Source organism: Pezoporus wallicus, unplaced genomic scaffold (assembly GCF_028554395.1).
Source record: "Pezoporus wallicus isolate ANWC-B61680 ecotype Strahan unplaced genomic scaffold, APGP_CSIRO_Pwel_v1 contig_4722, whole genome shotgun sequence".
Classification (NCBI taxonomy): domain Eukaryota; kingdom Metazoa; phylum Chordata; class Aves; order Psittaciformes; family Psittacidae; genus Pezoporus; species Pezoporus wallicus.
This window is the reverse complement of record NW_026641840.1, coordinates 1,920,609-1,937,185: the sequence shown is the minus strand read 5'-3', so window position 1 is coordinate 1,937,185 and position 16,577 is coordinate 1,920,609. Positions and strand designations below refer to the sequence as shown.

Below are 16,577 nucleotides of genomic sequence, written 5' to 3'. Positions count from 1 at the left end.
GCTCTGAGGTCTCCACGCAGCTTCTCTTCTCCATGCTCAACAGCCCCAGTGTTCTTAGCTGATCATGTAGTATTTTCTTATTAGAAAGCAAACTGACAGATACCATGCATGGGCTTTCATCTGACTTAAAAAAAAACAAGTTCAACCCCCCCCCTCCCCCCCAGTGGGAACATCTCTATGGGTTTCCTTTATGGTAGCTGGGGACCTGATCAGTGCAATCAGTCAAGGCAAGAACATGAGCTGCCTTTTCACACGGGAGATGCCCACACTGGGTCACACAATTCCCACCCAGACCTACACTGATTGTACAGGTCCCCATGGGAAATAGAATCACAGAATCAGCCGGGTTGGAAAAGCCCTTTAAGCTCATCCAGTCCAACCTTACCCCAGCCCTGCCAAGGCCACCACTAACCCATGGCACTGAGGCCTCGTCTCCACACTGTGTGAACACTTGCAGGGACGGTGACTGCAGCCCTGCCCTGGGCAGCCTGTTCCAATGCCTGAGCACCCTCTGGGGAAGGAATTGTTCCTCAGCTCCATCTAAACCTGCCCTGGGGCAGCTTGAGGCCGTTTCCTCTTGTCCCATCCCTTGTTCCTTGGGAGCAGAGCCCAGCCCCTCCTGGCTCCATCCTCCTCTCAGGCAGTTGTAGGGAGCCATCAGGTCCCCCCTGAGCCTTCTCTTCTCTACACTGAACCCTCCAGGTCCCTCAGCTGTTCCCCATCACACTTGTGCTCCAGGTCCTCCAGGAGCTGGATGTCCAGCTCAGACAGGGATGCTGCTGTTGTAGATACTTGTATTTTATTCAGCAGAGCCCCCATCCTGGGTCAGGCTTCTGGAGCAAAAAGTATTAACATAATATGAAAATAGGTATGATTAGTACATGGAGATTTAATCCGTGACTCAGTCTGAGAGTGGGAGAGTTACGTGATTCCTCCCAGCATCATGGTGATGGGTTGAGACCTCAAAGAGCAAAAGCAGATGGAGGAGCGGCAACCTGCTCTGCCACCACCCATGGGACAGCTCTGTGCGAAGAAGAGGAAGAGAGGAGCCAACCAAGCCTTAATGCCACCAGAGCTGCAGGGTTTGAAGCAGCACAACCAGCTTGTTGAGGGAGAAGGAGATGTGGGTTCTTACAGTGCTGCAGTAACTGAATGGTCACCACATCTGTACTGCAGATGTGGTCCCAAAACTTGTCACTTGTTAAACCGGATGTGTATCACATTCCCAAGCTCCAGTCCAGCATCCTCCTCTCCCTTTCTTTGGTAAGGGATTGTGAGTGTGCCCTTCCACTGTGTTTTCCAGCAGGCACGAGGGAAGGGAGGATGCAGAGCTATCCCACCACCAGTGACCTTTTGCTGTGTCTCTCAGTTGCATTGGGAGGTTCATACCTTTTCTCCTACAGGCCCATCCTCTCCCTTCTCTCCTTTGTCTCCATCAAAACCTGGCAGGCCCTGTTCCCCCTGAAAGGTAAGACAGGGATTAATCTGTGTTAGAAGCAGCACTCAAGTTCTACTTCTCAGTGCTTATCTGAAGCTGTGCTTGATGCTGATGCCAACAGTGGGGAAAGTACAACTTAAATAGTCAAGAAAAGTCAAACTTACAGGATCTCCTTTACTGCCTTTATAGCCCTGGGGTCCAAAAATAGTCATGGGCTCACCCTAGAGAAAGGAGACACAGGGAGATGTGGACACCCGGTGATGCATCAACTCATGGGTCCCACTAGATAGAACTGCCTTTGCTATGATGGGCAAAATGGTCATTAACACATCTGGAATGGGTGAGCACTTCCTAAACTATGGTCCCTATGCTGGGAAAGGCACGTGTGCTCCACAGCTGTCCTTAACTAAAAGCTGGATGATGAATGTGCACAGAAAACAAGTCCTGAGGTTTGACAGTGACCTCTTGCTCCAAAAACTGTTGGGGTCCGGTGGCATTACCTCAGTCTAAATGTCATGGCTGGAAATGGAGCTGTGCATGGCATGACCCTGAGGTCCAGTTCCTGATCTGAGGCTGTCAGTGGTGGATTGATTTGTATCTGACATGGTGGCTTGGCTTTGTTGTCACTGTGGGTCACTCAGGATGTCATCGCCTCCCAGGTGTGGGAGCTGGCCATAGGCAGGATGGTGAGGGGGTCTACTCATGGTGTCCTCATTTATAGATACGTAGCTGGAGCTAAGGAACAGGACTGGCACTTAGGGTACTCCTCAGAGGTACGTTTTGGAGGGTCAGACCCCCAAACTGTCATCCAGTAGCTACAGGCACACAGTAACCCCATGGACACATCATTGCCAAGTCTATTTATCAGCCCAGCAGCTGAGGAGGGACATTTTGCTCCTCAGAGAGTGAAGACAAGGCTACTCCTATGCAAGAAATGGTTGTGTCTCCAAAGTGGTGATGCTGTCTATAGCACAGAGGGAAAAGGGCTGAAGCCACCTTCTGATGGGCAACTGTAGCCCATTTGGCTCCCTTCACACCGGCTCTCTTCAGTGTTGCAAACATCCCCATTCAGGGTGACAGTGCCTTGCTGCTGGTGTCTTAACATCCACAAAACAACCAATATTCCCCAGACTTAGACAATAAAATGCAGTTTATCCAACCATCACCATAGGATCCTGACTAAATTCTGGCTTAATATACCCTCCTGTCTCCCTGTTCAGGAGGGTCTTTCAGGACACAGGAATGGGTTCAATCAATTTGGAGAACAAAAAGGAGAATAAAGACCCTGTAGCTTAACCCAGTACACAGCACAGGGCCTGGATTTCACAGTTACTCCTGTATTCATCAAGGGAGAAGCAGAAAGAAAGTTAAGCTGCAATCATGTGAACAAACCCAAGCCAGTTATCCCCCCCCCCCCCCCTTTTCTATTCTATCTTGTACTCCACCTTATCTTTTATTAACCATTCTTTGAAAACTGCATTAAACATTCCTGCAGCTTGCAAAGTGTTTTGGGGCATCTTCATGAAGCAGATTAAGAATTGATTCATCTCTAGAGCAAGTCCCCGTTTGCAAGTAACTTCCTCGGAGACAAATGGGCCTTAATCATTTCATACAGCATGACTCAAAGGCAGAATCGTCATGTAGGGTTTCTAAACCTCATTTTCTAACAAGGCATTGCAGCCAGGAAGGAAGTTCACAAAACACTGGGCAGGAGTTCAGCGGTTTCTCCGCATTATCCAGAAGTGCTCGGGGAGTTATTTCCACATTACCTGCTATGAGCCAGCTCAGGCTGTTTAAGATCGCTGGATGCTTTGGGTGAGCTGCTTATACCAGAATCAGTGGCAATTTTCTTTCTCCATTAATTCACAGGAAACCTTTTTGTGTCCCAGCAAATAGCGGCCAAAATTACTTTATTTTTTCCTGTTTTTTTTTGTAGGATCCCATCAAAACTCAAGCTCAATCCAGAGCGTTCAGTGCAAGGATGGGATTAATGAAGCGGGTTGAAACTGGTGGAGACTTGAAAAGGAGTGGGGCATCTATGTGTTGTCTTCTGCTACCTACATGGGTGTACAATGTAGAGAGGATGGAACATAGAATCATGCAATGGTTTGTGTTGGAAAGGACCTCAAAGCTCCTCCAGTTCCAACCCCTGCCACGGGCAGGGACACCTTCCACTAGAGCAGCTTGCTCCAAGCCCCTGTGTCCAACCTGGCCTTGAACACTGCCAGGGATGGGGCAGCCACAGCTTCTCTGGGCACCCTGTGCCAGCGCCTCAGCGCCCTCACAGGGAAGAGCTCCTGCCTAAGACCCAATCCAAACTTCCCTGTTTCAGTTTGAACCCATCACCCCTTGTCCTCTCACTGCAGTCCCTGATGAAGAGTCCCTCTTCAGTATCCTTGTACCCCCTTCAGACACTGGAAACTGCTCTGAGGTCTCCACAGAGCTTCTCTTCTCCAGGCTCTTCTTGGGGGCACACAGTGAAAGGACAAGTTGCAACAAGGGAAAATCCTAATAGAAGGAAAATCATCTTCACACTAGAGCTGGCCAGATGCCTGAGAAGGGGCACACAGAAGAACACGAGTCCCTGAGCCTCAAATCCTGAGGATATCATTGGCAATGACACCTTGATCCAGGCACATGGATGGTACTGCACACAGCTCCAAGCTCCATGGATCGAAAGCGAAAATCAGTAGAAATAAGTAGAAAGTCCTCTTCAATGAAGGGCATTTGCACCCCATCATCTGGGAACCTTGCTCAGTGCTCTGCACTTGTATGTATGTATGTATGTAATGATATGAATACTTATAAAACCATTAAGACCTCAGATATCCATCCCTGGCAGTGCTCAAGGCCAGGTTGGACACAGGGGCTCGGAGCAAGCTGCTCTAGTGGAAGGTGTCCCTGCCTGTGGCAGGGGGTTGGAACTGGAGGAGCTTTAAGGTCCCTTCCAACGCAAACCGTTCCATGATTCTATGATATTTGAAAGCAGATATAAATATTATTTACTATTTACATCTTTACCTTCTATGATGTCTGACTCATTAAAATAACTGCTCACTGTCCACCTGATCGCCGGTAACTATAAAATCCTGAATAAAAACCTTTTACCCCATCTGTCCCAGAAAGTCACAACCTGGAATGCTCTTACTCTTTCTCCCTTGGGTCCCAGAAGTCCCCGATCACCCTGCACCCAGGAAAGAAAAGAAGACAGTGAGTGATTCCCTTTACCACACCTTTATGCCTTAACACAACTCTTCTTGTGTTGCTCAGTCCACTGATTCACACTCCAAGCCACTAAGCTCTATCTATGCTGGAAGACAGCTCCTCTGGGCACTCCACATCCATACAACTAGAATTTGTTGCATTGGCAACAAATAAAGACCCAGAAAACTGAAGTGATTTGCCTGACTTTACGCTCAACACAGCCCCAATGTGGAGCTGTTGCTGGATTTCAACCTCCCAATGGGATGTAGCACTTCCATGCTGCAGGCATGTTCATGCACTGAATCTAGGGTGGGATGGCATCCTATATAATACAGGATTTCCCACATTTCAACCTCAAATCTGGCAAGCTTTACCGTAAGTGCATGGAATAGGAGCTGTTCCTGGAAGTTTTTTACAATCCCTTACATTTGGGATGCAGTTCTCAGTACTGCACTTTCCATGGGTTGCAAGTGGGATGCAGCAGGAGACCAAGGAGACTCCCGCTCATCGGTGAGAATGAAAGGTTATGCGCTGCCTGTTGGGCACTTCTTGTCCTCTCTAGCCCTCTTCCCCTAAGCCTTTACATTTTGGGATTGACCAGATTATACCTGGGGTCACCTTCTGCCCCAGATCCCAAATTTCCATCCAAAACTACCTAGGCATGCATAAAGACAGCATGTATCTCATTTCAGCCCAGCCATTATAGGGGGTTGCTAATGTCTCTACACACTGATTGAGGTCCCCTCCCAGTCCACTCCATAAAATGCCTGGATTATCCCCACTGGTTTAACAGGGGCATCATCAATGTGTGCTGCTGCAGATAAAGGCTCCCACAATGGTGCCTTCCTCCAAGACACTGTGTAGATAAGATGACTGTTACTTACTCTTTCGCCTTTTGGACCCGGGAAGCCTTTCAGACCCTGCAGGAACATAAAACAACATGTGAAGATAAATGCTAGCATGGGGAAGGTGTTAGGAAAGAGCAGACAACACTCAAAGGCAGAGCTGCGCCGAGGATGGGCCCCACCATGGAGAAGCTACTGGTAGGATCAGCACAGGAGCCTCTACCCTCCTTAGGCTGTTTTCTCTATTGGAGTGAATCTGTTATTATGAACAGGATGGGCCTTTAGGAAATTCTTCACAAGACCAAGGGTGGTTCCAGTACCAGGTTTCACCCCAGGATCTCATCCCTGAAGGGCTGATTCTCATCTGGGGATCCCCATCACCTCCACCTGGAAGAGCCCTCTGGGAGCAACCCTTCCCTTACGGTGTCTGAGAGGTGGAAGCTGCCTCTGTTAACGTTAAGGGCATGAAAATCACAGTATGTGGCTTGCAAAAGCATAGAATCATGGAGTCATGGAGTGGTTTGGGTTGGAAAGGACCTTAAAGCTCATCCACTTCCAATCCCTGCCATGGGCAGGGACACCTTCCACTAGAGCAGCTTGCTCCAAGCCCCTGTGTCCAACCTGGCCTTGAACACTGCCAGGGATGGGGCAGCCACAGCTTCTCTGGGCACCCTGTGCCAGCGCCTCAGCACCCTCACAGGGAAGAGCTTCTGCCTTATCTCCAACCTGAACTTCCCCTGTTTCAGTTTGAACCCATCACCCCTTGTCCTCTCACTCCAGTCCCTGATGAAGAGTCCCTCTCCAGCATCCTTGTAGCCCCCTTCAGACACTGGAAGCTGCTCTGAGGTCTCCACACAACTTCTCTTCTCCAGGCTCAACAGCCCCAATGTTCTCAGCCTGTCTCCATACAGGAGGTGCTCCAGCTCCTGATCATCCTCCTGGCCTCTATGGACCTGCTCCAACAGCTCCATGTCCTTCTTACGTTGAGGACACCAGAAATCCCCCCTTTATTCTATTTTACCACTCACCATTATGCCAGGAGGACCGCGGATTCCCACAATGCCTTCATCACCCTGTTAGGATGGAGAAGGGTAGTGATGGACATCAGCAAAAAGAAATGCAACACACAGTCTCAACTCTGCAAGCCATCCCACTGGGGACAACAGGAATTAAGCAGAAGCTGAGATCCTCAAAGGAGCTGTCCAATCTCTTCACTTGTATCTCCATCAGGATTAGGAGCCATAATGCTCCTACGGATCTGGATCAAAGAGCCTAAAGGGCTTGAGAACAGCCCCATGTCACTGCAGGTAGGCACTGCAGTGTTTAGAGAATAATGCTTGGGTCAGGTTGAAGCTTCAAGCTTCAGCTTCTCCTCAGCCCCTGAGAGAAACAGGCATTTGTGAGATAATCTGCATCTGATTTGGCATCACATAAATCACTCCAAAAAGGTGTCTCTTCCTTCTGTTGGTATAGACAGGCCCTGGTAGGACCAGCTCAGAAGCTGTTTGAAGCTGGATGACTTGGTCTGTCCCTCCCCAGTTGTACTTACATCTGACAAAGGCAAGGGACAGAGCTGTGAGATGCCTCTGGGATACAGAGGCTTATCCCCCGCTATTAGAGAGCTCAGTAGCGTTTCTGCACATTGATATCTCCCTGTTGAACACAATCCCAGCAGGACTCACACAATGAATAAGGCAGCCTGGAAACTCATTCCATTGACTTTCAGAAAGAAGAGGCCACCAGTCAACTGCTCAACAGCAATAGTACCTTTAGAGACCAACGTGAGGCTCTTCTTCACACCCAGATGTGGTTTCCAGATGCCAGACCTTGTCCTGAGCCTCCCTTTAAGTGTCCTGTTAGCTCCTTATAAACCTTGCTACGAGGTATAGTTGTGCTGGTGGGTCTACAAAGTCCTTTTATGACCTCCCAAGGTAAATGCTACAAGACTTACATGTCTTTAAGATGCCTGAACTTTGTCACTGTCCTACGAGGCCCATTTAGATCTCATACAAAACCAATGCAGTTTGAGATTCTGTGATTCACTTTAGATTTACACTGGAGTCAGAAGAGCAGAAACATCGTTTCACCATTTCCTCCACGTAATGAAGCTTCACCCCAGACCTTTCACAGCTGGTGACATTCCCAGTAAGTGTTTTGCCTCAGGGGCCTCATTGAACACTTCCTCTGGCAGATGTGGAGTTTGTCTAAATGGATTGCAGCATAAAATGAGTTTATTTGTGCAACAGCCACAGAAGGAGCAACTTGAAACATGGCTTTTGATTACAGCTCAATAGGGGCTTTGCCAGAAGGAGACCAGAACTTCTCAGCAGCATGAGGAAAAGGGAATGCTGCTGCTGCCCCAGTGATGGGAGCTGGTTTCCTTCTGCCAGGAAAACAGGAGGGAAGATGGGAATGAGGATAAAGAAGCTGGAGGCAGGTTTCTGAAGGGACAAGCTTCCAGGTAGCATCCCCAAAGCACACAAACCCAAGGTGGTTCCTCAACAAGTCACTGGGATTAAAACACACAGATATTGGGGTGTAGATATTGCCTTCAGCACTCCCATCTAGCCAGTGAGAGCACAGCCAACACAGTCAGAGGGGTGGGATTCATTTGGCCACGCAGTTGGCCAGTGTGACCTGCAGTGATTGAGGGTGTGGAGGAGATGCTAATTGCAATCTATGGACAGATTCTGGTCTGTGCCAGTTCCAGCTCCTGGTGGACCAGTGTCCATCACCTCCGAATCTGACTGGTGAAAAATTGAGGGGTCTGAAATCAGCCCTTTAGGCATCTTCTAAGATGGGGGAGTGGAAGTGATGCTATAAAGCTGCCTCCAAAAGAGGGTAGGCTGCAAGAAGCCAAGCCAGGAGCATTTATAGAGGGACCTACCTGAGGGCCAGGCAGTCCATGAGGTCCTCTTGGTCCAGTTGCTCCAAAGCCAACTTCTCCCTGCAGAACACAGAAGCCCAGAGGTCTCACTTGGAGAAAGGACACCACATCGCACGGTTGCTGATTAGTTTGGCCATGATTTAAGTCACAGAGTCACTTCCATTGACTTGCTGCTCTGGAAGATGCTCCATCAACCATTGGGAAGAAGGGCACGAGGCAGAAAGAAGGATGAAGTGGCTGGATGGGGTCAGGGATAAGGAGCCAGGGGAGGGCAGTGGGCTCTCCCATTTCCACCCTGGCAGACTGGCACTGACCTTGTTGCCTTTGGGTCCAGGTGTCCCAGGAATCCCCTGTAGGGCAAGAGAAACAAAACAGAAAGGGCTTTGCTTCGCAATTCTCAATGTTCTCCTGTCCTGGTGTCCCAAGAGGGTGAATGCACTCTCAGCCCAGTCCCAGGGCCTCAACCTCACCACCAGCCATCCCTCTGATGCTCAGAAGACACAGGGGCAAGGTACAGAAGTCACCTGCTTTCCTGGGGATCCTGATGGTCCCGGGGGTCCAGCAAGTCCATTCCGGCCTCTCTTCCCACGCTCCCCCTTGAAAACAAAACCCTTTAAGGAGAACACCCTGATGGGAAAGGTTCTGCTTTCCCCATCCACACAGAGAGCAGGAGCTGGTGCCCTCAGGTGTTCTGGAATAGCTTCATTGCATGGGCTTCTTATTGTTGAGGAGAGGGGACTCCAGCTACATGGAGACCTGAATTGCTGTCTACCACCCCACCTCCACCTAAGTCTCCATGTCCCTGAAATAAGACTTACCCATTGCTTCCTTTGTTTCCAGGGGCTAAAGACCCCAAAATGCCTTGCTGACAACTCCTGTGCTATCATCACCCCTTTCCTTTCCTTTCCTTTCCTTTCCTTTCCTTTCCTTTCCTTTCCTTTCCTTTCCTTTCCTTTCCTTTCCTTTCCTTTCCTTTCCTTTCCTTTCCTTTCCTTTCCTTTCCTTTCCTTTCCTTTCCTTTCCTTTCCTTTCCTTTCCTTTCCTTTCCTTTCCTTCCCAGGCTCCTTTCCTTTCCTTCCCAGGCTCCTTTCCTTTCCTTCCCTTCCCAGGCTCCTTTCCTTTCCTTCCCAGGCTCCTTTCCTTTCCTTCCCAGTCTCCTTTCCTTTCCTTTCCTTTCCTTTTTCCTTTCCCTTCAATTTTCCTTTTTCTTCCCTTCCCTTCCCTTCCCTCTTGAAGGACATCCTTCTGCACCAAATCTCATCCTCTTTATTCCCTAACAACATCAGTTGGTCTAATCAGTGTTGTTACCTCTCCTTCTGCAACCAGGCTTTGCTCCTGCTTCCCTGACTACATATAGGCTACATACAGACTACATATAGGCATATACAGGAGACCTGGATAAGTGGGAGCCTGACCCACAGTGCACACCCAGCACGGACAGTCAGGTTATCATTGTTCTCACCATAGGGTGGCTGACACAACACACGTTGTCCCCTCACCTCACATCACCTACCTTCTGTCCTGGCATCCCGGGCAGACCTGGAGCCCCTCTGTCTCCCTGTGACCCTGGGATGCTGGGGTTGCCACGAATGCCCTGGATGCCTTGAGCTCCTTGAGCTCCTGGGGCCCCTGGCTCACCCTGTTGAGTGGATCACAAAGAATTTGGGTCTTAGGTGGCATTAACTGCCCCCCTAAAGGTCCTGGAGAAAGCCAGGGGTGTCCCCTTGAATTCACATGACCACACACAGAACACCCGTACCAGGACACCCCTCTATCACTGGTCCATAAGAGAGGTCCTAGGGCTGGAGTCCTTGGGCTTGATGATCTTAAAGGTCTTTTCCAACCTAATTGATTCTATGAAAGGGCTGTACCATGACTTCCTAAGCAGAGAGCCCCTACCTGCAGACCTTCAGAGCTCTCCAGTGAGTTCAAGCCCTGCAGACCTGCAGCATCCCAAGGGATCACAGGAACACGTATCTGCTGAGACTGCAATTCCCTGGATTTTTCACAGCCTTATTTCACAGCCTCATCTAGTTGAAGATGTTCTTGCTCACTGCAGGGGGGGGGGTGGAACTGGATGACCTTTAAATGTCCCTTCCAACTCAAACCACTCTATGATCCTATAATGTTTATCCTCTGGAGCTCACCTGCTTTGAAATGCCCCTTTGGAGGGCACAGAGCACTGAATCTGTCCCAGACACATATGATGGTGTTTGCCATCCCAGGCTAGGACTGCTTTTGGTGCTTTAACTTCGTAGCCCCAGACAGATCCATGCTCCACATCCAGTGGTGGAAAGCAAGGACTACAAAGGGAAAGACACGGATAAAACCCAAGTGAGATCCTATATAGAAGAGAAGAAAGCCTTACCTTAAGTCCAGGTGGCCCAGCCTGACCAACAGGACCTCTGAACCCAATTCCTGGTTCTCCCTGTGAAGAAATTAGGATCACCCTTTGACTGTAGGCCCATAAGAATGAGAGCTTGCTTCATGCTGCTCCCTGAAGCCCCTCATAGCTTATTCTACATTGAGGGTTTCCGCAGAGCCCTCACTGACCATCACATCTGCTCTAGATGATGTGAAGTCTTATCCAACCTGGAGAGAAAAAGCTCCTGAGAGCATCTAGAAAAGAAGGAATTGAGTTGTGGGAATATTATAGAATCACAGAATGGTTGGGGCTGGAAGGGACCTTAAAGCTCATCCAGTTCCAACCCCCTGCCATGGGCAGGGATGAATTATTATATTACTGGAGATGGTATCAGAAGACTCTGGAAGAGACTCTTGTCTTCTGACATTACTCATTTATGAGGTAGGTGCTCTGTCTATGTGATCTGAGTCCTGCCTAGTCAACAGTGAGACACCAGGTCCCTAGTGAGTGGCTGGCCACTAATCCCACATCTCAGGAGTTACCTGAACACCTTCCCCTGAGGCAGAAAGGTTAGGGTGGCAAAGAGAGCAGACAAGCTCCCAGAGTGTAAGAGACCCCCCTCACTGTGGCACCAGCATTGTTCTTTACCTTTTGACCATTTTCACCTCTTTCTCCTTTGGTGCCCTATGAAATAAAGAGAGAGTTACCAAGGTTGTGCAAGGAGCCGTGTGAAGTATCACCTCAGTGCAGCCCTGAGCAAGAACTAAGGTTTCCAGCTGTGCTCATAGAATCACTCAATGGTTTGGGTTGAAGGGACCTTAAAGCTCATCCAGCTCCAACCCCTGCCATGGGCACGGACACCTTCCACTAGAGCAGCCTCCTCCAAGCCCCTGTGTCCAACCTGGCCTTGAACACTGCCAGGGATGGGGCAGCCACAGCTTCTCTGGGCACCCTGTGCCAGCGCCTCAGCACCCTCACAGGGAACAGCTTCTGCCTAAGATCCAATTTAAACTTCCCCTGTTTCAGTTTGAACCCATCACCCCTTGTCCTATCACTCCAGTCCCTGATGAAGAGTCCCTCTCCAGCATCCTTGTAGCCCCCTTCAGACACTGGAAGCTGCTCTGAGGTCTCCACACAGCTTCTCTTCTCCAGGCTCAACAGCCCCAATGTTCTCAGCCTGTCTCCATACAGGAGGTGCTCCAGCCCCTGCTCATCCTCACGGCCTCCTCTGGACTCATAGCCAGAACAACCGGACCCTCTGGTCTCCACCTCTTTTCCCTGGGGGAGATAGGCAGTAGCTGTGTGCCTAGGGAAGAGTGAAATGCCCTCACGCAGAGCACACTGCTCATGAGAAGGAGATGGAGAACTGGATTGACCCCATCAATATGGACTTTCCTATGGCAACCTCCACTGCTGGATTTGGGCCCCTCAGCTGGTAACGCTGCCCTGCTCCAGCTGCTGATGCAGATCCACAGCTCACCTTTGCTCCAGGTTCTCCCATCTCCCCAGGCTGCCCCTGCAAGACAAAAACCATCCACTTTCCAGCTCCCTCCATCCCTCCTCATGCCTGTGTACCCAGGATTCTCCACTACAGAGGTGGTTAAAGGGTAGCCCATGCAAAGTATCCCTTCCCCATCAGGCTGGGCTTTTCAACAACAACCTGCCTTGTCTTCCTCCTGAATATCTGGGTCCCATCACCCCAGATCTGCCATTAGGTCCCTATAAGCCTTTGCTGCTAGAAGTGTCCATGAAACAGTGTTTTGTATGGCCCTTCTTCCATCCCTGTCCTGGTGCTAGGGCTGGCTTTTGCCTGTCACTTGGTTTAGCTCATTGATCCAGCAGAAAAAGAGCATCAGGAAAACCTCCTGGATTTTTCCATTTGGTGTAAGGGGAGGAACAGAATCACACAGCCAGATTCAGGGATAAAGGTGGAACTGTGACAATCCTAATTTATATGGGCACAGTCTCCCATACACCTGAATGTTATCTCCACCAGCACATCCCCAGCTGCCTCTCCTTTTCCAAACCTAGAGCCTTCTCCTGGTCTCAGAGGTTCAGGCAGAGAAAACACTATCACTACCTTTTCTCCTTTGTCTCCCTGGACTCCTGGAGCTCCCATTTCTCCCTGGAAAACAACAGGCAACTCTTTCAATTGCAAACATGCATCGACGCAAGGAATGCTTCTTTCCCTCTTTAGACCAGCTGGGTGCTGCCCTCTTTCCTGCATCAGCTTTTGGCAAACAACTGTGGAGGAACCCCTCATTTCCATCACTTGTAACCCCAACCAGACTGGGGATGTCCCTGACCCCATCCCTTCTGTCCTGTGCAGTGGAAATGCAGGAAGAGAAAATACATTTTGCAGATATGAGTGGTAAGCTGAGGATCTCCCTGCCCCAGGGTACTGCAGATGTTAAAGGATGCCATTAGTCTGGGGGAGACAGAGAAGTCCACAGAGGACAAAACTATTGAGGATCCCCAAAACACAAACCCCACGTTTGGATCATCTATGAAAAATTCAAGCCTGGAGTCATGGAATGGTTTGGGCTGGAAGGGAGCTTAAAGCTCCTCCAGTTCCAACCCCTGCCACAGGCAGGGACCCCTTCCACTAGAGCAGCTTGCTCCAAGCCCCTGTGTCCAACCTGGCCTTGAACACTGCCAGGGATGGGGCAGCCACAGCTTCTCTGGGCACCCTGTGCCAGTGTCCCAGGGAACTTCTGCTCATTGCCAGTGCCCAAAACTGTTGATTACTGCCTCTTGAACCTACTGGCACCAGTGATTCCTTGGCCACCAGATGAATCTGTTCTGGGAGATGATCACTATCCTGCCTCCCTTCAGGTGCTGTTTGGTATCAACATTAAAAGGTGAAGCAAAAGCACTGACCTTTTGGCCACGAGAGGGTGGATCTGCTGGGCCAGTTCCCTCCTTCTGTAAGGACAAAATGCACATATGGAATGGGGTTGGGATGTGGTGTGACAGGAGAAAGGACCAGCAGCATCCTCACTGTGCGCAGCTGCAATAAGAGGAGTATGACATGATGCTGTACCTTGATTCTCCTTGACGGATGAGGCCCTAGGTATGCCTTGAATGGAAAAGAAAGGAGGAAAGTGTGAGAGCAGCTGGCGAAACTTTCTGCCCTTGAGTCATGGAAAAGACACTTCTGAGCAGCAAGATGCTAGGCAGCAAGTGGAGAGGCTGGAGGCATCTCACAGGGAAGCCATGGGATCACAAGAACCCCACTGAAAGGCTTCTGGTTGGATATGGGGTGGCTTCCAGGCTCCTTCTGACCTGCTACAGCATGGATGGGACATCTAAGAGTTGGTGCTGCCCATTGCAGATGGGCTGCCAGGAAACCATGAAATGAACCATGAAATCACGAGCCAAAAAATGCCTCAGAACCAGCCTTTTGGCAATAGACCTTAACCCTGTCCCTTCATGGAGAGCTATGATGGATGGTGTGGACGAGCTTAGCTCAGTGCTGCCATTCCCCTGGGAATGCAGGGTGAGGGGCCACTCACTGCTTTTAAAGGAATTCACTGAAACTTAGGGGAAATCTGTTCAGAATCCTTCATCCTCAACTCTTAAATATGAAAATCAACTCTCTGCACTTCCCCTTCCTGGGATATTGTGTTATAAGTTGACAATGTAATGATGCAGGTACATCAGGGATGTATTTATGAACATATTTTGCACATTTAAACCCACATACAGATATCATCTAAGCTCTCAGGACACAAAACACCCTTCACTTATGCTGCCTTCCCCATGAACCAGGTTATTACGTTCCCTCATTGTCTGAGTTTGATTTTCCCCACTTCCGTTTCCAAGGCCCTTGCCAGATACAGGGAGAACAATCTGCTCTGGCAAGAAAGATGCTTCTGCAGCAGCTCTTTCTTGGTTTATTTATTCATATCTATCACTAACTTTTCACCCCATCCTCTACATTCACTGTGACTTTGCACAATCAGTGTTCCCCTTGTGTCCGTACAAGACACCCTTGCATGGGGTCTTCACTCACCGCAGATCCAGGCAGTGATTTCCGAGCACCCGAGGCACCAGGAGGATGAATCTGTAATGGAACCAACAGGGGAAGGTCACCACTTCCTCCTGGATCACACTGATGACACGTAGGCAAGTCCAAAGCTGCTGCAGTGAAACGGGGTGCTTACCTTGTGTGTCTTGTGCTCAGCAGATCTCCTGGCTCTAACATGCCCTGGGAGCACAGAGCCACCGTCTGAATTCACATCTTCCTGTGGGAAGGGAAAAAGCATCCTTCTGAGCACCTAATATTATATAGTATCAGTAGTAATAACAACAACAATAATAATAATGATCATAACACTGTGTTCAGCTCTGGGGCAGCAGCACAAGAGGGACGTGGAGCTGTTGGAGCAAGTGCAGAGGAGGCCACGGAGATGCTGCGAGGGCTGGAGCAGCTCTGCTCTGGAGCCAGGCTGAGAGAGCTGGGCTGGGTCAGCCTGGAGAAGAGAAGGCTCCTGAAGGGGAGACCTGAGAGCAGCTCCAGTGCCTAAAGGGGCTGCAGGAAAGCTGGAGAGGGGCTTGGGACAAGGGCCTGTAGGGCCAGGCCAAGGGGAATGGCTTTAACCTGCCAGAGGGGAGACTGAGATGAGCTCTTAGGCAGAAGCTCTTCCCTGTGAGGGTGCTGAGGTGCTGGCACAGGGTGCCCAGAGAAGCTGTGGCTGCCCCATCCCTGGCAGTGTTCAAGGCCAGGCTGGACACAGGGGCTTGGAGCAAGCTGCTCTAGTGGAAGGTGTCCCTGCCTGTGGCAGGGGCTGGAACTGGATGAGCTTTAAGATCCCTTCGAAGCCAAACCAGTCTGGGGTTCTGTGATTCTGTGATTATTAAAGCAATTCATTTTCTGCCATTTAAAAGAAATAAAACCCACCTAAAATATTGCAACTTTGGACTTCAGATGCCTCCCTGCCCCAGCTGTGCCCGAGTAACACACCAGCTATACACTTACTGTACCTTAACACACCTGATTGGAATAAACCCATTATTAATGCCCATTAATGTCTACACGTTAACCTGCCACTTGGTGATATTTGCAGTGCTCACGATTTAGGCTGATAAACTTGTAAGGCACACACAGTAAAGCTTGTACAAATAGTTACTGGCATGGTTTGTTCTTCTTCATATTAGCAACGGTAAATTATCTACTCGCTGTTGTAAAGACGATGATATTCCTCACTGCTGGATATCTCTGTGTACCACAGCGATTCCCTGAACCACACAGTGAGAGCACTGCAGTGTGGCTCTGGTGAACATCTTAATGTATAATAGATATAAATCTTTATATATATATATACATAATGAAATATACATTATATACATATGAAATATATATGAGAGAGATATATATGAATGAAAGCTTGGCATCTCCTTGCACCCAAACCTCAACCCTGCCAGAAGGACACGAAGGAGAGGGAAAAATCACTAGTTATTTAGCACTATTCCCACATTTTTTTTGCTGCAGAAACAAAGAGCAGGATTAATCTCAATTAATTTCACCTAAAAGTATGTGTTGAGGCTTTTAGATGATTAAAGTTAAGGGAAAGTAAATCCTAAGTGAAGGGCTTCCAGGAAATGCTGGTTGGTGCAGCCCTGGACATTACGCTGTCAGGTTTTCAGGGATGATAGTGAAATATCCTGTTTTGCTGGATATTCACCGGCTGGATGCAAGTTTTACCTAATGGCAAATGAACCCAGGAAGTTTCTGAGTCACCAAAATACGTAAAGGATTAAAAAAAATAGTATTTTGGTCCAATTAAAATGGAAATTCTTTACTGAAAGATGGCGAGGGTGACAGAAGGAGGAATA

At 49.2% G+C, this 16,577-nt stretch overlaps 1 protein-coding gene across 1 annotated transcript in view; it reads right to left on the bottom strand.

The window, feature by feature from the left end:
- LOC130608014 (collagen alpha-1(VII) chain-like) overlaps positions 1-16,577 on the bottom strand; it is a 110,180-nt gene that overhangs the window by 26,231 nt on the left and 67,372 nt on the right. The window contains exons 53-68 of the mRNA XM_057425596.1: positions 14,906-14,986; positions 14,755-14,805; positions 13,620-13,664; positions 12,820-12,864; positions 12,220-12,255; positions 11,388-11,423; positions 10,743-10,802; positions 9,888-10,013; positions 8,899-8,985; positions 8,689-8,724; positions 8,375-8,434; positions 6,516-6,560; positions 5,527-5,562; positions 4,587-4,622; positions 1,603-1,659; positions 1,390-1,461 (exon numbers count right to left, since the gene is read on the bottom strand). Coding sequence (XP_057281579.1) covers positions 1,390-1,461; positions 1,603-1,659; positions 4,587-4,622; positions 5,527-5,562; positions 6,516-6,560; positions 8,375-8,434; positions 8,689-8,724; positions 8,899-8,985; positions 9,888-10,013; positions 10,743-10,802; positions 11,388-11,423; positions 12,220-12,255; positions 12,820-12,864; positions 13,620-13,664; positions 14,755-14,805; positions 14,906-14,986 — 909 coding nt within the window. The remainder of the gene's footprint in view (positions 1-1,389; positions 1,462-1,602; positions 1,660-4,586; positions 4,623-5,526; positions 5,563-6,515; positions 6,561-8,374; positions 8,435-8,688; positions 8,725-8,898; positions 8,986-9,887; positions 10,014-10,742; positions 10,803-11,387; positions 11,424-12,219; positions 12,256-12,819; positions 12,865-13,619; positions 13,665-14,754; positions 14,806-14,905; positions 14,987-16,577) is intronic.